This window comes from Dreissena polymorpha, chromosome 16 (genome assembly GCF_020536995.1).
Source record: "Dreissena polymorpha isolate Duluth1 chromosome 16, UMN_Dpol_1.0, whole genome shotgun sequence".
Taxonomy (NCBI): domain Eukaryota; kingdom Metazoa; phylum Mollusca; class Bivalvia; order Myida; family Dreissenidae; genus Dreissena; species Dreissena polymorpha.
Genome location: NC_068370.1, coordinates 11,319,039 through 11,342,903, shown reverse-complemented (window position 1 = coordinate 11,342,903; position 23,865 = coordinate 11,319,039). Strand labels below are relative to the sequence as shown.

At 37.0% G+C, this 23,865-nt stretch overlaps 1 protein-coding gene across 4 annotated transcripts in view; it reads right to left on the bottom strand.

Annotated features, from left to right (window-relative positions):
- Nucleotides 1-23,856, bottom strand: part of LOC127862388 (uncharacterized) — a 33,239-nt gene extending 9,383 nt beyond the window's left edge. Inside the window, exons 1-16 of one of the 4 annotated variants that reach the window (XM_052401472.1) lie at nt 23,787-23,856; nt 19,923-20,012; nt 17,252-19,600; nt 15,242-15,462; nt 13,285-13,387; nt 12,326-12,469; nt 12,086-12,109; nt 9,570-9,716; nt 7,437-7,553; nt 6,714-6,767; nt 6,176-6,244; nt 5,276-5,440; nt 4,463-4,687; nt 3,875-4,062; nt 2,968-3,118; nt 2,319-2,568 (exon numbers count right to left, since the gene is read on the bottom strand). In XM_052401472.1, coding sequence (XP_052257432.1) covers nt 2,319-2,568; nt 2,968-3,118; nt 3,875-4,062; nt 4,463-4,687; nt 5,276-5,440; nt 6,176-6,244; nt 6,714-6,767; nt 7,437-7,553; nt 9,570-9,716; nt 12,086-12,109; nt 12,326-12,469; nt 13,285-13,387; nt 15,242-15,462; nt 17,252-19,600; nt 19,923-19,977 — 4,262 coding nt within the window. In that variant the 5' untranslated portion in view covers nt 19,978-20,012; nt 23,787-23,856. The remainder of the gene's footprint in view (nt 1-2,318; nt 2,569-2,967; nt 3,119-3,874; nt 4,063-4,462; nt 4,688-5,275; nt 5,441-6,175; nt 6,245-6,713; nt 6,768-7,436; nt 7,554-9,569; nt 9,717-12,085; nt 12,110-12,325; nt 12,470-13,284; nt 13,388-15,241; nt 15,463-17,251; nt 19,601-19,922; nt 20,013-23,786) is intronic. The other 3 variants (XM_052401473.1, XM_052401474.1, XM_052401475.1) reach the window with 3 other exon arrangements.
- Nucleotides 23,857-23,865: the final 9 nt, after the last annotated feature.

Below are 23,865 nucleotides of genomic sequence, written 5' to 3'. Positions count from 1 at the left end.
CCATCTGAGCCATTTTCCAACTTGTCCAAGAAATCAATAAAACCAATCTATAAACTAAGTTTCACGATCATTAGGCAAAAAATGTGACTTCTATAGTGTTCGATCACAAGGTCTCTCTCTATATAGTCACATAAGGAAAACTGCCCCACCCCCCTGGCAGCCATGTTTATTGACCCATGGGTACCATTTGCAAACTTATCTGAGATATATATAAAACAAATCTATTCACCAAGTTTCATGATGATTGGGCAAAAAATGTGACTTCTAGAGTGTTTGCAAGCTTTTTTTTTACTATATAAATATAAGAAAACTGCCCCCCCCCCCGGCAGCCATGTTATTCAACTGACTGGAACCATTTTCCAACTCAACTCTTGTATCAAGGAAACAAATGTTCTGACCAAATTTCATGAAAATTGGGCAAAAAATGTGACTTCTAGAGAGTTTCACCAAATATGAAGGTTATATCTCAAGGGACATAGAAGTTATGAGCATTTTTTGAAACCTAAACGCAGATTTTGAAACCTAAACGCGGACCCTAACTTCAAGGTAAAGGTCACAGGGGAAAAAAAATTGTGTGCGTACGGAAAGGCCTTGTCCATATACACATGCATACCAAATATGAAGGTTATATCTCAAGGGACATAGAAGTTTTGAGCATTTTTCGAAATCTAAACGCAGATTTCGAAACCTAAACGCGGACCCTAAGTTCAAGGCCAAGGTCATAGGGGTAAAAAATTGTGTGTGCATGGAAAGGCCTTGTCCATATACACATGCATACCAAATATGAAGGTTATTTTTCAAGGGACATAGAAGTTATGAGCATTTTTCAAAACCTAAACACAGATTTCGAATCCTAAACGCGGACCCTAAGTTCAACGTCAAGGTCACAGGGGTAAAAACTTGGGAGCGTATGGAAAGGCCTTATCCATATACACATGCATACCAAATATGAAAGTTATATCTCAAGGGACATAGAAGTTATGAGCATTTTTGAAACCTAAAGGCAGATTTCCAAACCTAAACGCGGACCCTAAGTTCAAGATCAAGGGCACAGGGGAAAAAATTTTGTGCGTATGGAAAGGCCTTGTCCATATACACATGCATACCAAATATGAAGGTTAAATCTCAAGGGACATAGAAGTTATGAGCATTTTTCGAAACCTAAACGCAGATTTTGAAACCTAAACACAGACCCTATTTCAAGGTCAAGGTCACAGGGGTAAATAAATTTGTGCGTATGGAAAGGCCTTGTCCATATACACATGCATACCAAATATGAAGGTTATATCTCAAGGGACATAGAAGGTATGAGCATTTTTCGAAACCTAAACGCAGATTTCGAAACATAAACACAGACCCTAAGTTCAAAGTCAAGGTCATAGGGGTTAAAAATTGTGTGCGTATGGAAAGGCCTTGTCCATATACACATGCATACCAAATATGAAGGTTATATCTCAAGGGACATAGAAGTAATGAGCATTTTTCAAAACCTAAACGCAGATTTCGAAACCTAATCGCGGACCCTAAGTTCAAGGTCAAGGTCACAGGGGTAAAAAGTTTTGTGCGTATGGAAAGGCCATGTCCATATACACATGCATACCAAATATGAAGGTTATATCTCAAGGGACATAGAAGTTATGAGCATTTTTCGAAACCTAAACGCAGATTTCGAAACCTAAACGCGGACCCTAACTTCAAGGTCAAGGTCACAGGGCTAAAAAATTGTGTGCGTAAGGCTGGGTTCCCACTGCCGATCAGATCAATCAGGTGAACAATCAGGTGAGCAAAAAATCCATCCATGCTGGATTAATTGTTTAAAAATCCATTTTTTGGGACTAATAAATGCCCCAGTAAAAGAATTATCTGTTTGTGTTTTCCCATAATATGGAAGATATTTTGAACGTTTGTATATAAATTTTTACTCAAAACAAAAAAACAAGAGATCTTTGAAAAAGGCAGTTTGATAGACAGACTAAACTTCTACTATTAATTACTTTAAGGACAAAAGTATGACATGCCAGCCTTGTCAAAAATCAACCTTTTCTGGCTCAGAAGCCAAGTGAAAATGGCCATTTGCAACGAGCATAAATCCAGAAAGGTCTGTGAGTAACTTGCAGTCTGTTAAGGTTTTATGGTGTTTGCTGTTCATCAGTATCTTAGAGTTATAAATAAAGCATTTAAAACTTGAAAACTAGAAAGAAAGGTCTAAAATCTTATTTGATTTTCTACTAAAACATCAAAATGCATATCTAAATGGGAAAGGTTAAACAAGTGCAGCACTTCAGAGTTTGTGCTAATGTCTATGCCCATTCACGTACCCGATATTCACATTCTTGTCCTCGTCTACCCACTGCACTATCACAGTCTCCTCGGGAGGTTTGCCAGCGCCCAGTAGACCACAGCTGATTGGATAGTCCTGCATGTCCTTGATGGCCTGCTTCAGTGCAAGCATAGAGTCCGCGGTGATCTGGACCATCAGTCCGTCCTCTACAATGCTGGACTTCGCCGTCAGACCTGAGCTCGACTTTAACGCTCCGTTGAACACGACAAAGCTGGCTCCTGTCACTGCTCAAAGTGGAAAATGTTTAAGGAATTTATATGTTGGTTTTTTAATGTTTTGTTCTTAAATTTGGAACAAAAGAACACTAAGCCTAGCTCAACTGGCTTAATTTGTAACAAAACTTCTTAAATTAAAGTGAGAACTGCTGAATAACATTTTTTGTACATTTGTTTAGATAGAAAATAATGTAAATTTTGAAAAACTATTAATCTTACTAAAACTCTTATAACATCCATGTGAGTATACTGTTTTATATGCCTACAATCGACCAAAACTTTGGAGATGACTGTTAAGTTTTTACCATTTAAATAAAAAATAAAATAAGGAGTAAGTTCAAAACAACTTTCCATGTTTGCATACCAAGTAAATGTAAGTGGAGTAAGATGTAAGCATGTACAAGTAACTACCTTTCCTGGGTTTGTTCTGTATGTTAATGGCCTGGGTTTGGTAGTTGCCCTCATCATTCTGTATGCACACAAGGTGTGAGTCAGCCTCCGAACTGAATGTAGCCGCTATCGACATCACATGCTCGTTGCTATTGGTTACCACCTTCATCAACTGAAAGCAGGGAATGGAGCATTGTGTTCAGTCGTCACCCTGTTTTGATCTACCAGCCCAACATAAATATGCTATCAAAGAAATCTGGGCAAATTTCCACTATATGGACCACATACTGTATGAACAGTAGTTGCATTAATCATTAAAAAAGAACCATTTTTTCTATGAGCATTATGAAATGTATTAATGTTAAACAGTACATTAAGCAAACAACCATTCTATGCTGTCTTATCTATGTGACCCACAGTGCTAAGAAAAATTTATCTACACCTTACAACAACAAAAAATTTCCATTATCTCTAAGACCTATTTGACATCTTTGATAACTACTTTTCATTATAACAAATTACGCTGATATCATCAAGATAATTATTTATAATCTTTATAGACATAATTATAAAGTATTGTTGTCCCAATAAGTGATCAAATTATTCAAGGTCATGATGACTTGTTGAAAATATCACAAACCATTGATCTTAGATTATTGTAACAAGATATTACATATATTTCTGGTAAGAATTCTGGCTCCAAATAACTGGTTCACCAATCCTTGCTTACATCATAATATCTGTTGTCTATTTACTATGACAGTGTTTTAGTAGGAACAATAACTTTGACACAGCCAACTAATAAATCATTGTATATTCCTGGAGGCAAACAACTAAATTTCCATTTCCCCCAAAACACAGTCCAACCAACTCACATCATCCTATATGTTGTATTATTAAAACTGAGCTCCAGAGTCACCAAACTTACCTCGTCATATCTGTTACGTGGGAAGTTGATCTTGGTGACCTTGTCCTCCATGTGGATGGTGAGCCCCCGTATGGTGGGAAGCATGTACTGGTAGTTACGGAAGTCAGCCAGCAGGTTCATGATCGTGTGACCGATCTCATAGAATACGGGCTTGCGATTTCGTGTGCTGATCAATGGGCAGGGATAATCTGCAATGGATTTAGTAGAATGTATCCTTAGCAAGGATAGTCTTCAATGGATTTAGTTGAATGTATCCTTAGAACAGATCGTCAGAAATTGATTTAGTTTAATGTATCCTCAGCACGGATAGTCTGCAATGGATTTAGTTGAATGTATCCTTAGCAAGGATAGTCTGCAATAGATTTAGTAGAATGTATCCTTAGCAAGATTAGTCTGCAATGGATTTAGTTGAATGTATCCTTAGCATTCACATATGTACTCTGCTTCAAGCCTGAGCAGCAGCGCAAGTTGGAACATAATGGTTTAAAGCATAAGCTTTAAGTGTTGTCCCAAATTAGCCTGTACAGTTAGGACAGGCTAATCAGATACTAAACTTTCCGCCTTAATTGGATTTTTCACTAAACTCACATCTGTACTCTGCCCCAAGCCTCAGCAGCAACCTGAGCGGGAACACCTTGGCCCAGGGCGTCTCCCATTTCTGTAGGAGGATCCCAAACAGGAAAGGGGGGTTTGGCAGGGGCAGCTTCTGTACGCACTGAAACGTTGAGCGGATGTACAGGAACCCACCGTGGTCTCGACTGTCCAGAAAACTTTCGTTGAAGATTGAGTGACCCATCTCTTGTATTTCATTTCCTGCAGAAGGTACCAATGGCATGTGTACATAAGTCTGCTTTATAATTGTTAATGATTCTTTTCTTGTGTGAGCATGTGTATGTTTTATGTTTACTTAGTTAGGTGTGTTTTGGTTATTCATGCAGATGATAAGTATCTTTTATTTTATGCTTAACGGTGGTTTATACTAGAGAATATCAGTGAATTAAAACTGATAATTCAGTGAAAATTAACAGTGAAAATTATTGATAACTGTAAAATGATGTCATTTTTTTTACAAAATGATGTCATTACATAATGATGTCATGATTCTCCAGCTTAACTCTTTTACAATGCAAATAAACGGTAAAAACAGCATAAATTGACAGAAATTTGTTGAATTCGATGGAATATCAATTTTAATTCACATGTGATCATAGTAAACTTATATTTTCACTTGTGGCTGCGTTATTCTTCTTCCTGCAACACTTACAGTCTCAATATGCATATTTAGAGCCAAAATTGTATATTTATTGAATTTGCAAGATTCAAATATTGCTACTTTTAGAACTTTGTAAAAACTGATCTTCAAAAGCAACAAAAACACTTTTTTTAAATAACCGGAATAACCTTTGCTGGCTTCTTCAAACACATTGTTGAGATGTTTGAATATGTCCAATGGTGGGGAGTGTTCTTCTGGGTTACACTCAAGTATAATTGCAATCTCCTCCTGCCCTACACTAGACATGCCTCGTGTCGCAAAACACCACACAGTCCGATTCACGCAACAATCCACTGAAAATTTAAAACAAAATGCAAAATATAGAAGTTTTAACCATTGTTATAGTAAAATAAGAAATAAAAATATTTTTTGTATCTCTAAATATTTTATATAAGGACAAGTTTAATAAATTTCTTATGTCATGAAAATCATCACATAAAATGCATAATTGTTGATGGTTTTAAGAAATAAAACAATGACCATATATTATCCACCTCAATGTTTATTTTATATGAAAGAAATGTAACAATCAAGAATGAAGCCAATCATAACATATATTTTACAATATACTTCAAGTTAACCAGGCGGCACATGAGGAAACGCAAGATGTAATGTACCATCTTTTTAAACTGGTAAAATTTGACATTGTTAAAGAAAAGGGACATAGGACCAAGAAAGGTCCTAATTATTCTGTGCTTTTTGCTAAAATAACTTAAGAAGGAGTTCATGTTACATGTATTTAACTTGCGTCTGATAAAGTAGTCAATTAAGATGTTTAATATTTTCTGAATGCTTCTAATACAGGCTCTTTAAGGAATGCTCCATGGTTTTTTAATTTAATATTAGAAATAATAATTTTAAATTTCTTTTGATAATTGGTATGCTCTATAGTCAAACTCTTACGAGGAAGTACGTTCAATTTTACTCTGGCCAATGACTTATTTTTTATTTGATCCAAAACCATATTCTATTTGATTATTGCAAAAGAAGAGCAATAGAATCCTAAGGTGTGTCTATCTGTTACTTACACGTAACGATTTTGAGGCTTATGTACAGGTTTGTGTTAACAGCAAATATCACAGGTTCTTTATCTTCATCTGCAAGAAATCAAATGAACATTACAAGATTCAATCCAAAGCGTTTTGCCGTCTTTTTTTTAAGAATGTATAATTTGAAAACCATAAAACCAAAACACAGTTTGATGGAAAAAGTTTCACAAAATATCAAAATATCAAAGTATAATATTCAAAGAATGATCATTCCAATGTTGCATAAGAGATGTATATATAAATGAATCATCCTCCAGCTATCAGGGTATTAAATTAAATATGTCCATGTCCATAAGTGAAAGTTGTTCATGTGTAGCAGTATCAAATGACAAACTTGATGCTTGAACTGCTTACAATAAGGCAAAACGTGTGTTATTCCTAGTGTTGTCTTCACTTCTAAATCATTTAACTATATTTCCATTAACACAGAATAGGAAGTGTCAACCTTTTAGTTTAAAAAAAAACATGTGGATACCCAGTGCACTTCTAATGTCTACACAAAAAGCACTTTGTTTACCTTTCATATCTGTCAGGAACTCACTTATCTTTGGATTCATCACAAGTGATTTTCCTAATTAATAATACATCATAGGGTTAATGTAATACACAAATTATTAAGTGAAAGAGAAGTTATAAATTGCAAGTCAGTTTAGTTCAAGTTTTTCTATGCTACTCAATATGACATTGAATATTAATATGCCCAAGAAAGAACAACCAATAAGTAGATACATGATCATCAAATTATAGCCCAAAGAAACAATTACTTATAGGTGTGATACATGATCATCAAATTATAGCCCAAAGAAACAATTACTTATAGGTGTGATACATGATCATCAAATTATAGCCTGAAGAAACAATTACTTATAGGTGTGATACATGATCATCAAATTATAGCCCAAAGAAACAATTACTTATAGGTGTGATACATGATCATCAAATTATAGCCTGAAGAAACAATTACTTATAGGTGTGATACATGATCATCAAATTATAGCCCAAAGAAACAATTACTTATAGGTGTGATACATGATCATCAAATAATAGCCCAAAGAAACAATTACTTATAGGTGTGATACATGATCATCAAATAATAGCCCAAAGAAACAATTACTTATAGGTGTGATACATGAACATTCAAATAATAGCCCAAAGAAACAATTACTTATAGGTGTGATGCATGATCATCAAATTATAGCCTGTATATACAGATATGAAGTAGAATATGTATAATTCCCACCTGGGCCATCTTGTTTTGGCACAGAGATGGGAGGCAACCCATCCTCGGGTATCAAACATTTCAAGGTCATCTCAGCCTGGGTCCTGATACCTTTACGAGGCCGGTTAGCTGAAGGGCCTGACAACAATACAGAACAGGTGCTCAGAAAAATCAGAATTCTCAAGGGCATTTGACATACCGGTATTCACCAAAAACATTTTGCTTTGGTGGTGTCAAATAAAAAAATGTTGAAACAAGACAGGCAGCAAAAATACTCCATCAAAAGACCAATATTGTGCATCTGTATTTTGTTTTTGTTCAAAGCAAACCTATATTCCACAGTTACTTTTAAAGGCACAATGTTAAAGTCCTCATATTGAAAAGAGCATAGTAGAATATTAATAGCACATCAGATTAAGAATATACTGCATGACTTAAGCAAAGTTAGTTTGCAGATCAAAGGCATTTAATAAACAAGAGGGCCTGAAAGGCCCAAAGTTGCTCACCTGAGATAACAAGATATTATTGGGACAAATCTTCGGACCAAGTTTCACGAAGATCGGAAAATAAATGTGTCCTCTAGAGTGTAAACAAGGTTTTACTATAGCCATATAAGGAAAAATGCCCCGCCCTCTGGCAGCCATGTTTTTCAACCAACCGGCATCATTTTTTAACTCATCCAAGATATTATCGGGATGAATCTTGTGACTAAGTTTCATGAAGCTCGGACAGTAAATGTGGCCTCTAGAGTGTTAACAAGATTTTACTATAGCCATATAAAGCCATATAAGGAAAAATGCCCCGCCCCTGGTTGCCATGTTTTTAAAGCAACCAAAACCATTTTCGAACTCATCGAAGATATCATTGGGACAAATCTTCTGACCAAGTTTCATAATGATCGGATAATAAATGTGACCTCTAGAGCGTTAACAAGGTTTTACTATAGCCATATAAGGAAAATAGCCCCGCCCCTGTTGTGGCAATGTTTTTCAACCAACAAGCATCATTTTTTTACTCGTCCAAGATATTATTGGGATGAATTTTCTGACCAAGTTTCATGAAGATCTGACTATAAATGTGGCCTCTAGAGTGTTAACAAGATTTTACTATAGCCATATATAGCCATATAAGGAAAGGAAAAATGCCCCGCCCCTTGGCGGCCATGTTATTCAAAAAAACGTAACCATTTTCAAACTCATCCAATATATCATTAAGACAAATCTTCTGACCATATTTCATTAAGATTGGACAATAAATGTGGCCTCTAGAGTGTTAACAAGGTTTTACTAATGCCATATAAGGAAAAATGCCCTGCCCCCTGGCACCCATGTTTTTCAACCAACCGGCATCATTTTCGAACTCGTCCAAGATATTATTGGGATGAGTCTTCTGACCAAGGTTCATTAAGATTGAACAATAAATGTGGCCTCTAGAGTGTTAACAAGATTTTACTATAGAAATATATAGCCATATAATGAAAAATGCCCCGCCCCTTGGCAGCCATGTTTTTCAAGCAAAGGTTACCATTTTTGAACTCATCAAAGATATCAGTGTGACAAATCTTCTGAGCAAGTTTCATGAAGATCGGAAAATAAATGTGGCCTCTAGAGTGTTAACAAGGTTTTACTATAGCCATATAAGGAAAAATGCCCCGCCCCCTGGTGGCCATGTTTTTTAACCAACCGGCATCATTTTCGAACTCGTCCATTATATTATTGGGATGAATCTTCTGACCAAGTTTTATGAAGATTAGACAATAAATGTGGCCTCTAGAGTGTTAACAAGATTTTACTATAGAAATATATTGCCATTTAAGGAAAAATGCCCCGCCCCTTGGCAGCCATGTTTTTCAAGCAAACGTAACCATATTCGTACTCATCCAAGATATCATTGAAACCAATTTTCTGACCAACTTTCATTGAGACTGGACAATAAATGTGGCCTCTAGAGAGTGAACAAGGCAAATGTTAACGTCGCACAACGGACAACGCACGAAGGACAACGCACGACGGACAACGGACAAAAGGCGATCACAAAAGCTCACCATGAGCACGTTGTGCTCAGGTGAGCTAAAAAAGCACTGATACAGTTTGATTTCTAATACATTCAAATAGACATACATGGTCACACAATTGTGATGACTATACTGCATACCTTGTGTAGAGGTCCGTTTGGGAGGTCTATTTTTGCGTGCATTAGCCCGGCCTGCCTCAGTGTGCCCGTCTAGCTCTGTCAAATCACCCCCAGGCCGGATACCGTCTGAGAACATCACCTGCTTGGGCTCAGCACGACGATTGCTGCCTAAAATTTGAAAATAGTAGTTCTGACTTATACTTGATGAAGTAGTGACTAATCTTTAAGGAGTTAAGTCTTGATTGTCATTTTGTCCCTGATTAGCTGGTGCAGATTGCTAATTTTGTCACAATACTTGACTCACACGCATTAAGTTCATTAAACACAGAGTGTGAACATATGAACATAATTAAGCCATAACATAATAATGACAAAAATTTGCCCAGCTACTTTGTACATATCAAATAGCTTATTTTACATAATTATGTAGTGATTTTTACAAACATTTACTGTGAACATTTGACTTGTATTTGATATAACTCCTTGTTGAATATTATAAATATGCTCCTTGAATATCTTACACTTATAAACACTCTGCATCTGCCTAGTATAAAGGGAGACTCTAGATTACATTTGCAAAGGAAGGTTTCTGTGCAAAAATGTATACATTTGAAGCAGTGTCTTTTATGAAGAGGAATGAAGGATTCATAATATAAGATAAAATCTTGGTTAAAAAGGGGTCATACATTCCTGTTTCTTTGTCATTGACCCTACAGCCCCCAAAATCAAGAATGTAGGCAGCAAGAACATGTCCAGTGATACAGTGGTGGTGTTTCCTTATAATTCCCAATCCTCCTCCCCACATGATTGAGGAGGCATCACGATAAAACTGTTTTCAGAATGGTTTGACCATAAGGACATAATGGGAAGTTAATAAGACACTATTAAGACACTTCTAGATGGTTTGGAAATATGAGAAAATGGGCCGTGCTCTGTGAAAAGGGAGTTTAATGCATGTGCGTAAAGTGTTGTCCCAGATTAGCCTGTGCAGTCTGAACATGCTAATATGCTAATCAGGGACGACACTTTCCGCTTTAATGATATTTTTCGTTTAAAGACAGTCTCTTCTTAGCAAAAATCAAGTTTAGGCCGAAAGTGTTGTCCCTGATTAGCCTGTACTAATGCATGCTTTCATGATGAAAGACAAATTTACATTACGGACAAGCTCTTTTATGGCTAACAAGGGCTGTTTGTAAAACATGCATGCCCCCTATATGGGCTGTCAGTTGTAGTGGCAGCCATTGTGTGAATACGTTTTTTGTCACTGTGACCTTGACCTTTGACCTAGTTACCTGAAAATCAATAGGGGTTATCTGCCAGTCATGATTAATGTACCTATGAAGTTTCATGATCCTAGGCGTAAGCATTCTTGAGTTATCATCCGGAAACCATTTTACTGTTTCGAGTTACTGTGACCTTGACCTTTGACCTAGTGACCTGAAAATCAATAGGGGTCATCTGCCAGTCATGATCAATGTACCTATGAAGTTTCATGATCCTAGGCCTAAGCATTCTTGAGTTATCATCCGGAAACCATTTTACTATTTCGAGTCACTGTGAGCTTGACCTTTGACCTAGTGACCTGAAAATCAATAGGGGTCATGTGCCAGTCATGATCAATGTACCTATGAAGTTTCATGATCCTAGGCCTAAGCGTTCTTGAGTTATCATCTGGAAACCATCTGGTGGACGGACGGACCGACCGACGGACCGACAGACATGTGCAAAACAATAAACCCCCTCTTCTTCGAAGGGGGCATAAATATAAGGTTTGACCTCTAAGTGTGACCTTGATATTTGAGCTAGGGATCCAGCTACCGGTAATACATATGACACGCTGCCCCCTCAAAGTGGTCATAAGTGGCAAATAATATTTAAATTGCATGAAGAATGACAAAGCTTCAGTCTGAAAAGCTGTTTTATGTCAAATTTGAGCTTTGACCTCTAAATTTGACCTTGACCTTTGAGGTGAAGCGATGGATGTTTAATGCAACAGGTTGTCTGTTGATGATTTACATTTGAACCAATTTATTTGAATATCAATCAATATGTGACAAAGTTACAAGAGACAAGAATTCTTAAAGCCACATTTGACCTTTAACCTCTACGTATGACCTTGACCTTAGAGGTAAGGAGGCAGCTATTATACGTGTCTTATGATGTTTAAAATTATGCCAAGTTATTTTAAAATTCCTTGATATATGGCAATTTATGACTGATACAAGAATTTTCTTACTGACATACTGGCCGAGGGATGGGTGCACAGACAGTGTGAATGTTTCTTCAAAGGGGGTGTAAAATACAGTAATATGCAACTTAATTAAATAGTTGACTACACCTTAATTTCCTCTAAATACCAGAAAGTTTGTGAATTGAAAGTGTAAATAAACATAACATTGATATTGTTTTCCAAAACACAAGTAAAATCATTTTAAACATACGATTACATGTCATACTGAACTTGAAAGCAATAATAAGACATGGCTGCATAAAGAAAGTTCCTGCATTTATACATGAGATAACTTTAAATTACGAACCAAACAGCTTTTTCTTTGGTTTTTCTGCAAACATAGTTAAGAACATTTAACAAAGTCAGGGAAAAACAGTAATATTTATAATGTATACTTCATTATGAAACAGGACGCAAACATTATTGTGATGGTGTGGTAACTTTCATTTTTGTTATAAATAATTGTTCATAATTGATAAAATCATTTTGATCTGATCATGTCCGTTACCATAAGAATCACAATTAAAATACAAACAGGGTTACCAACCATCTCGTTTTAACACAGGCACAAGGACCGAAGGTGGTGGCTCTGGGGCCATGACAACCCCCTGGGTGGGGGGTACAGTGCTGCAGTAGTCACTGGGGTTGTTGGGATGTGGTGGGTAACCCTCCTGGGAGCCAATCTGCTGCTCTGTAACAGGGCACATGGTGGTGTTTAATAGAATGTTGTTTACTGTGTATTCATAGTAGTTTACTGTGGATTCATTTAATTTTGCTGACATAAAATTTTGTAGATTTATACAATCAGGCCCTTTTTGTTAGCTATTAAATTTGTGGTTTTTATGATACAAGACTTCACAGGTAATTAGTTGAACCATTAAATTTTGGTTGATTGGACCCAAAAAAATTCACGAAAATTAGTGTCCAACGAATAATATTGTTTCCAAAATATGTACAAAATACTTGAAATATGAGCTAAGTTAAATATCAAAGTAAAGATCAAACCACTCTAATAAGGTAATAATGTTCTCCAACTGTTAAAAGAACAATAGTTCAGAAAATATTTTATGATCCATTTGCTTTAACCAACAGTCTGAATGAATTGACTAAAGACAAATTGTATTTCCTCGCACAAACCTGTCAAAAGTTCATTTAATTTCAATCTACCAGCCCTTGGCTTTTGACAGTACCAGTCACTTACAAAATCATATGTTATGTACATTGTGCCCCAAATATAGCTGTGTTTTATTTTAATATTTGAACCTACCTCTGTGAAAACACAGTTTAACGCATCTGCCTTAAGTGTTGTCCCAGATTAGCTAGTGCAGTCTGCACAGGCTAATCTGCTTTTATGTTTCTTTTCCCCAAAAGAATGTATCTTGTTAGCAAAATCCAGTTTATGTGAAATGTTGTCCCTGATTAGCCTGTGCAAACTGGCCTGGGACGATGATGCATTTAACCCCCTTTTCACAGAGTTACACTCATTTATTAAGTATCAACTCTCACCAATGGCTGCAAGTTCAGAGAAGCAGAAGACACAGACCCGCCCCTCCTGGTTCCTCAGGTGAGGTAGTCGAGCCTTCATGTTGCAGCACACAGAGCAGTACACCTGGGGATACATGTAATCAGAGCATGAGGATAGAGCAGTTCACCTCGGGGTAGATGTAATCAGAGCCTGCTGCATGAGGACAGAGCAGTACATCTGGTGGTAGATGTAATCAGAGTATGAGTAAAGAGAAGTACAACTGGGGGAAGATGTAATCAGAGCATGAGGATAGAGCAGTACACCTGGTGGTAAATGTCATCTGAGCATGAGGATAGAGCAGTACACCTGGGGTAGATGTAATCATAGCCGGAGGATAGAGCATTACACCTAGGAGAAGATGTAATCTGAACATGAGGTTAGAGCAGAACATCCGGGGGTAGATGTAATCTTAGCATGAGGATAGAGCAGTACACCTGGGGGGGGGGGTAGATGTAAACTGAGCATGAGGATAGAGCAGTAAATCCGGGTATAAATGTAATCTGAGCATGAGGATAGAGCAGTTCATCTGGGGGTAGATGTAATCATAGCAGGAGGATAGAGCAGTACAACTGGGAGTAGATGTAATCTGAGCATGAGGATAGAGCAGAACATCCAGGGGTAGATGTAATCTGAGCATGAGGATAGAGCAGTACACCTGGGGGTAGATGTAATCAGAACATGAGGATAAAGCAGTACACCTGGAGGTAGATGTAATCTAAGCATGAGGATAGAGCACTACACCTGGGGGTAGGTGCAATCTGAGCATGAGGATAGAGCAGTACACCTGAGGGTAGATGTAATCTAAGCATGAGGATAGAGCAGTATACCTGGGGGTAGGTGCAATCTGAGCATTAGGATAGAGCAGTACACCTGGGGGTAGATGTAATCTAAGCATGAGGATAGAGCAGTACACCTGGGGGTAGGTGCAATCTAAGCATGAGGATAGAGCACTACACCTGGGGGTAGATGTAATCTAAGCATGAGGATAGAGCAGCACACCTGGGGGTAGGTGCAATCTGAGCATGAGGATAGAGCAGTACACCTGGGGGTGGAGGAAATCTAAGCATGAGGATAGAGCACTACACCTGGGAGTACGTGTAATCAGAGCATGATGATAGAGCAGTACACCTGGGGTAGAAGTAATCTGAGTATGAGGATAGAGAAGCACACCTGGGGGTAGATGTATTCAGAGCATGAGGATAGAGCAGTACACATTGGGGTAGATGTTATCAGAGCATGAGGAGTACATCCGGGGTAGATGTAATGAGAGCATGAGGATAGAGCTGTACACCTAGGGGTAGATGTAATCTGAGCATGAGGATAGAGCAGTAAAACTGGGGATAGATGTTATCAGAGCTTGAGGATGTATCTGTGGGTATTTCTTTGCGGAAAAAGCCATTATGTGTCTGCTTCATGCAGATTTGTAAATTTTAATACTCCATGAGCTCATTTAATACTTAAAAGGCTTACATTGACAAATTTTCAATCCTAATAACTGGTATATGGTGTAATTATGATTCTATAATATGAGATAATCAATGACACAGATTGAAATAAATGTATTGCTGTATTTCTCAATTTTCACATTTAATGCATAAATGATGATAGCATTTAACAATATAAATGATACTTGCATATTAAAATATTAACAAAAAGACAAAAACAAACATTTCTAAGATCCAAATGAAAGTACACCTACCAAAAATTTAGATTTTCTTCATCATAATTTCTGTAATTGGTTATTTACATGGTCAAAACTCAAAAGTTTTATGGAAATACTATTTTCTTACACCTTGTAATGCATCAAAAGGATGCATTTCGAGGTAGACTTTTGCTGGGGTCAAACAAGAGAAAATTCAAATGGGATTGGATTAAATAGCATCAATTTGAATTGCACATCATTTTAATTCCCTGTTACTCAGTACCCAAATAACCTACCTTGCCACAGGCCCTACAGTGATGTCGCCGCTTGGTGAATGTGAATCTCGCACTACAGCTCATACAGACAGGCGCCTCGCTATCAGGGATCCACTGCGGGGCCACCTGTCCCAGGGTGCTGCTGCTGGAGTAAGGAGGGGGTAGGGACGGGTCCCAGCCCCCCTGGGCAGTCATACTGGGGTCCACCCCTCCAACCGCCTCATCTGTGTAACCTTCTGCACCTTAAAGCGGGTATATACAATTTTTATATGTGCTGAATTGTAAAATATTGATATAAATATGTGATAATAACACACAATATGCAAGAAAAATGATACATTTAAGACGAATTTCATAAAATACAGCAAATACAAATTAGCGCCCCGAGCCGGTTGTGACGAAGATAATTCGTAATTATTTTCCTACAATAACCGATGCATTCGTCTTTCTAGTAAGTGTTCGTGTGTCGTATGAATCGATATAGCAGCAGGAATTTCAAATGAACCGTTAAACTAAATTTAGATTCACATCGTACATGCATGATATACATGCTGGCGAATTCGGCTGTACAGCCTTTTTCGATTTCAGAATTAAATATCTTGCTTATTTAGCATTTTTCGACACATGTTCTTCTTTACTTTTATTTTAGTTTATATTGAAATATATGTATAACACGTTTTTTACACATTTTATATTTATTAACAAATATTTGACAAGATCGTATATACCCGCTTTAATGGATAATTTAACTATAAGTAATATACATTGTATTCACATACACTTCAACACCGTTATTTCGAACATCGATAATCCGAAGTCACCGTTATTTCGAAGTATTTTTCGGGTCCCGATTGTGGTTCTTCTTTGTTCAATGTAAAATTTCATTGTTAATCCGAACTTCGTTAAACCGAAGAAATCGTTAATTCGAAGTGATTATGTCGGTCCCAACACTATAATTCGCACCATATCATCAATCTTTAATCCGAAGTCAAAACTGCAAAACACTGCGTAATTTCACACCTATGTCGTCTGCGCGTTGTGCGTCAAAGCCGATAATTACACCTTTGTCGCCTGCGCGTAGCATGCTAATTTTATACTGTCGTCAAAAGCCGACGACGAGGCCGACAACACATGAATGAACATGATATATAATCAACGTGTGACCACATGCATCAACGACGTAAGGCAGTCCTACGAGCAAAACACGGGCGAAAGCCAGTTCTTCAAGGCGCGCCTTCTTCAATTTCATTGACAAATTGGAGAAATATGTTACACACGTCCAGTTTAGTGCTGCTAACGCCGGTGTTCAGAAAGACATCGCGTCTTATTTAAAAAAAATAGTGATTTCATTTCCGAAAATGTATTCATATGTATTTACATGTATGATGCGCTATGCATTATATTTTATATGTTCTGTAATTAGAGAAAAATAAAAAGAAGAAAAAGAATTGTTTTATTGATCCGTTTGTACTAGTAGAAATATATTGCTATCTGACTAGTTTACGTTTTTAAGTAAAACAATTATTAAAAGTACAGTGTGACCGAACCATGCGAATACCACACTGTTGTATTGTTTCAGGATCAAAGAAGTCGTCTGTCAAATGTTTATTTCGAATAATCGTTAATCCGAAGTTTTTTTAACGGTCCCGACGACTTCGAAATAACGGTGTTGAAGTGTATTTTACTGTACAGAGCAGCACAGTGCTACATAAATATTTATACATGTGTAGTACAATCATCATCGCTTGGGAACCATTACTACTATTCTATTTAACTTCAGTCATGTTTGTTTTTGACATATTTTTCTTCAGACTAAATTAATTGAATAACCATCAGGGCTAGCATGAATGTGAGACTCATGGACCAAACTTTAATATGAGAAGAAAATGTTTGAGTCCTGATCATTCATTTTTCATGGGACTTCTATGGCTGAACTCACATAAGCCTTGCGAGAATTTTTGTTAATAAATTACTACCTTACTCTTGTTAGTTTATGCTAGCTTAATAATGATTTTTTCCAAGCAAGCCTACCTGCAGGTGCTTGCTGGTCTGCTGACTGCCCAGTCTCCATGACGTCCTGTACTTCCTCCCCAGCACCACCATCCCCTGCCTCCTCCAGGTCTGCAGAATCCATGGTGGGTGGCGAACTGAGGTTGAGACTGTTCGGACGTTTAACCGACATGTGTGACATTCCCGTTTCAGTTGGGCTGGACGACCTGGCTTTGTCAGAGTCTACCACTGGTATTTGCTGGAAAGTGTCCATCTCACCTGTGTCAATAACCCTTTGTTCACCATTAAATATTCCAGATTCGGTTTCCATCATCTGTCTTGACTCATTGATTAATGTGTCACTGATAAGATTCTCAACAAATGGTTGCGCATCATCTGTTATCATTTCATCATCAGCGCCTTCAAACTGTGTTTGCTGCATCTCACCATGCCTTGAAACAAAAGGTGACTCTCCATTTAAGTCCACTGTAGAAAGTCCACTTAAACTGTTAGGTCTGTTAACTTTCCTACTGTCTTTAGGTCGAGCGCCCATGTAAGACCTATCCTCGGTTCTTTCCTCGTTCATATCACCACTGGCAGCTTCACCAACATTGTCATTCATTGATGCACAACCACTGTCCAATGAAATATTCGCACTGGGTGAAAGATTTGTGCTCTGATCAGGGACCACAGATTCCTCAGTTTTACCAGTGACGTGAACAGCTGTCACTGGTGCCAATACAACAGCATCAGTAATAGTAGTGGTTTGTTCAATAGGTTCGTTAATATCCATCTGTATTCTATCACAACCTGGTTTACTGGTCAATGAATCTCTGAGTGCACCTGTAGTTATTAGATCACCAGCTTTTTCAATAAGCTCATGTTTTGGCACATAGTTCACAGTTGCGCCATTCAGTTTGCTGTCACCTAGATACTCAGCAAGTTCCTTTTCATCTACAACCATATCTTCGTCTACCTCCCCAAAACCAACCACTTGTTCCACAGGCAGTCCATACTTACCTGGATATTTAGGTGGATGGTCTGTAAATGCTGCTAAAGCGTCTTCTTTCGGACCACTTGATTCAGTTTTCGTATAAAGTAACAAGGAATCGCGTGGATTAAACACAGATTTTTCCTGTTGATTAATGTCTGAAATTCCTGTTCTGAAATTCTGTGTGAATTCTTTGTTGCTCGGGTATTCTGTCTCTGGCACTGAACTGTTTACTTCACTTAAATAATTTTTTTCAGATATTTGAGAAATTTGTGAAGCAAAATTGCTTGATTTGTTTTCTGATCTCAACACATGAGGTTCTGAAGACGTGGGCTCTTTGGGCAAAACAGACAAATTCAACTCCTGTGAATGCAATAAATTACTGCCAAGTTGGTTGTTATACACCGCTGATGTTTGACTTCCATAGTCACTTGGTAAAGAATTTGTAGCACCAGGAGTGTTCTGTGAAAAATGCAGGTGTAAACTGGCCGGGAAAGAATTAGCACCATTCAAATGTCTTTGCATGTTGGTTGAATGGTCTGTCTTAGGCCAGACTGTTGTAGCTAGGTCTTGTTTCAGGTAATCAAGTTTCGGAATGTTTTCAAAATTGTCACTAGAAGTTGCAGAAGTTGATTTGCTATCATGGACATTACTTTGCATACTAAACTGTGATTCTATTGAACTCAGTAAAGGATTTTCCTTTGGTGTTTGCGGCGTGTTACACTGAATAGGGTATTTGTCTGGATTTGAACAAGAACTGTCACTAGACAAAAAAGTAGTGCTGGTAAAATGAGAACCGAGAGTTGGTCTTTCATTTCGTTCACTGTAGGGAGGGGGTTGAAGGGGTCTACTTTCAAAGCCATTAACCTGTGGTTTAGAAACCTCAGAACATTTTTGCACCACAACTTCTGCGATTGGTGCCGTATCCATGTTGATTTCATAACGACATGATTCATTTGCACCACCATGTGATTGTGACAGACGGAAAAAGTTTGTTTTCACATTTTCGTAGGGCGTTCCTGGCTCTTTTGCAAAGGTTTGCTGATAGGGCTGCCTGTCTTGTTCTTTGATTACTTGTGACCCTTCGATACCATTTTCCTTTGAATAGCTCAACGACCCTTTATATGTGCCCTCAGTTGGCAGAGGGCTGGGAGCAAAATCTGCCTCAGAAAGGTCAAAGGTTTCTGGTTCATAAGGAAAGTCATAACTTAATGTGGGCTGACCTTCATTGAGCTGGTCACATCCATTCTTTTTGCCATGTCCTCCATGTACGTACGCTGAGGCTTTGTAGGCATCTGATACTTGCAGGTTTTCAATAGCGTTCCATGTCTGAGTTTCTGTCTGTTCCAAGTATTGCCGGTACCCACTAGGCTTGATCTCGCTACCAGGGGCTAAGTCCTCTGAAACATTTTTTTATATTCAAATTCATCCAAATTAGATTAATAATTAAGTATATTTAAATGCTTCATGCACATGGGTACCAGGTCAACTCAGCCCAAATTCTAACTTGGTCCGGTCCTACTTGGCCAAATCTAACTCTGCTCTATAGTCAAACATGAAAGCAGTGATTTTTGCACCTTAAACAGACGCTATAAACTTTACAAAGCAGGTTGATTACACTTAAATTAAGTGTCTCTAACAAGGGTCAGTGTGTCATTACAAGTTTGAAATTAGGGTTATATCCATGTCAACAAATAAAATTAGTTTCCAAGTAGTACGCACCTTCCGCCTCGAAGTCATCAAGAACCTTGTCAAGGTCTACCAAAAGACTGTCCATTGCTGCTGGGTGTTATACATGACACAAGTCACTCACTGAAATTACACACAAAGATATTTCAACCTCTCTCTGAGAAAACAAGCAAATTCGTTGAATTGATATGCCACGCCAATATGCTTCTGGACAAAAAAGTGTTATATTTGACACTCAAAAAAGCATTTTTTCAAGATACAAAGGGCTATAACTCCGTTATTAACAGATGGTGTTCAATGCCATTGGGCATGCATCATCCTCTTATCCATATATATACTCATACCAAGTTTCAATGAAATCCGCCAAAGCACTTCCAAGATATGGCTTCGGACAGACGGAAAGACGAACGAACAACGCCAAAACAATATCCCTCCGTGGGGGATAAAAAGGACTTCTGATGTGCGTAAAGTGCAATCCCAGATTAGGCTGTGCACTTTCAGCCAGTACTTGATTTACGTTTAGAATAGACCTCCCTTTAACTTAAAATTCAATAAAAGCAGACTGCACAGGCTAAGTTGGGATAACACGTCAAGCCCATGCATTGAGCCCAATTTTTCCTGATTCAAACTCATTAAATAACCATTACCTAACATTAAGAGAAAACTTGAAACTAATGTGAATTTTTTATCAAAAATCACTTCTTGGTTAAACTTCATGTCAAGTATAAGTTACAGTACAAAATAAAGACCGAAGAAGGCAAAATTCTTGCATCATTACCTTCTAAAAGCTTGCATATATGATCTTGAGATTGAGAACATATCAAGTTAAACCATACAGGCCACTTCATACATTTGTGTTCAGACTCTTTGATAACAAATGTTACATGAAAATTAGAACAATTACAAACACTTTAAACAGAATAGGAAACATTTGGACAATACCTTCAAGTGATACATAACATATCAGAATTGGATGGAATCATACACATCCACATAACTTGTACTTCATTACTTTTCTATCCAATTTACCTTTATCTCTAGGATTTACATTTATAACACTGCGTGTGAAGACATCTTCTGCTGAAGACTTCATGTATCTACATGTATGAGCGTGACAGTTAATTACATTATGTCAAGGTGTCAATCAGATCATGAAGATCAGCATTGAATTTCATTAAATATTGACAGAGGATATATTATTGATTGCATGCAGCATCATATTCACAGGCATTTATTACGCCATATACATAGCAAGGCTCTTGTGTAATTAAACTACATGTATTAATAAAACATGTACTGTGTGAATTTAAAAATGAAAGCAAAGTCATTCAGGATCCAAATTTGACAGGGAAAAGGATGTTTATGTACATAAACTCTGTGACAATCTTGTTGTTAACATTTTTATTTAATAACTATCATTTTCTATGTTGCTCAATCAACTATATTATACTTCAATGGACAAAAATACAAAGGGCTATACTTCAGCCCAAAGTGGTCACAGTCAAAATTCCTTTTTATTGATCATCTACCCATGAAAGTCATTTCTGCTAAAATTCCTTGTTCTTATCAGTCTGAAACTTCACATCAGTTTTATGAGTCAATTTTAAAAATCTCTAGAAATGCTGCACAATTGTTGTTTTATAATGTTTAGGAGTTTTATTTCAGCTGCTGTTTATAAACAATCAGTACAACATTCATCATCATTATTGCTAGTTTTCAGATGAAAGAAAGTCCCACTTGTTCTAGTCTTGTTTTATGATTATTTAAATCAAATAGTATTCAATTGTATGTAGGGTTTGAGGTTTATAGGTCTTGTTTGCATTAAGATGCTTAGCTGTTGAAAATGTGTAAAACAAATATTGTTACAAAAACATGAACATAAGTTTTTTCATTTTTATTCAGAAACTATATTTGTATCTAGCAAGTACATGCACATGGTAGAAAACCTGTGCGACCAATCGGAAGGGCATGACCAATCAAAAACATTGTACATCATACTACAAGGAGCTAAATTAAGCCATGCACAGTTTTTAGTTGTTACCTGGTATATACAAGAATACCTATTTAACTAAAAAAAAAAATGTTCTCTCAACTGTTAACTTAACTGACAAAACCAGCTCTATTGAGCAACCAGTTTATGGCAGTCATTTACTTAAAATTATTATTATTATTATTATGCCAGTGCAAATATGCCCAAAGAACCTTGTTTGTATCAGATCAATAATTAGCATATTGTTGATGACGAGAGCAGGGGTGAAACTGACAAATTATCACTGAAATCACAGCATCTGATTTCTGCTGATTAGACTTTCATTCAAAAACAAGGCTGACCTTTGAAGTGGCAGCTGCAAATAGGCAGATTTGTCTGGATTTATTTGTGAACATTATTAAACTATAAAAGATCATGGCATGATGAATTTTATTGGAAGGAGGATCTGGCAATCTGCAAGGACAATGTCAGTTTTATATTGTCATACATTTTTGCAACCTTACAGAACAAGAAAAGTTAAAGGATGGGTTTGTAATCTGATATTGATATTGATGACATCTTTAGCCAACTTTCACATTTAAATACCTCCCAATCACTGGGATATAAGTTGTCAGCTTACACTTGGCGCAGTATTCAGCCAACGCATATTGGCTTATTTCCCTCACAGGTACCTATTTAAACTCCAGGGTGAAGGGAAGCAAGCACAGGATTTTTTATCACACAAAAAATTCCAGTGGTCAGAGCAGGATTCGAAACAGGACATTCCAATTCCTAGACCAGCATCATACGCCTTGAAAACTATTCCCAATTATTAATGTTGACAAGAATTGACATTAATTGATATGTTGAATTTTAAGTGTTATAAAACAGAAGTTCCTATAGGTAAAAACTGTAATATAAGTTTTAATCATATGAATGCTGTTTAATGGCGACAATTATGTTTAAATAGGCTATGAATTGTGTCCAATATTATTGACGAAACATTGTCAATGCCTATACCACATGACTTTTTTGGATCTGCTGTTGTGAGAATAAAGAGTGACCCAGTTAACATTTTTAAGGATCTCTTTTTAAACATTTCACCATCTTTAATGGGATAAAGTGAGTTTTCTATAGGTATCATGATCTTTTTAAACAACTAAGTATTTTTTCAGTAAAGTGCAACCGCGCGTTTGAACGGTTAGAAAACTGTTGGATCAGTGTGGGGACTTCATATTACAAGCGCGGTTGCACTTTACTGTCATGAATGAGCGGGCTCTCCACTTTCTCCATTAAAAATGGTGAAATATTTAAAAAGAGATCCCAAAAATGTTAACTGGGTCGCACTTTATTCTCCCAACACCGATCTTAAAAATTCACGTGCTATAGGCACCGATTGCATGGTGACAACTTTATAAAATAGGAAATATATAGACAACTTTTTTCAGCAAGAGGGAACCATGACTATTGATTAAAAAAGAAACGTGTGTGTTTTAAAACCTGTTCACTTAAAAATTGTAGGTGTGTTCATTCATAGGTCTGGAACAAGGATTCACAAGGGTCTTACTTCATACTTGCCAGCCTTCAATTCAGCTTTGTGATTTTCAATTTAAACCAATCCACGTAATCACACTTTAAATAACAATACAGATTAAAAGAATGTCAGAATTTCATTAAGAATTATCACAAGACAATTGAAGATGTCTAAATCGAAATGTTCATATCATAATCAAATCAAACATTGACAGTAACAATATGAGCAGTCTTCATCAGCCATTTTTGTTTTCACAATTCAGAAATCAACACAAAAAATACATGCTGATTTCTTTTTCAGTTAAATGAGAAGTAGAAGACGTTAAAAATATTGTGTACCATTACGAAATAGTAACACGCTACAGCGTTCATATAATGATAAATTGGAAATTTACCAATTATGTTGTCAGTAGACTGTTGGTCAATGAATCATTTTCTAAGGTCAAGGATATCCAAATATTGTCACGTGACTTT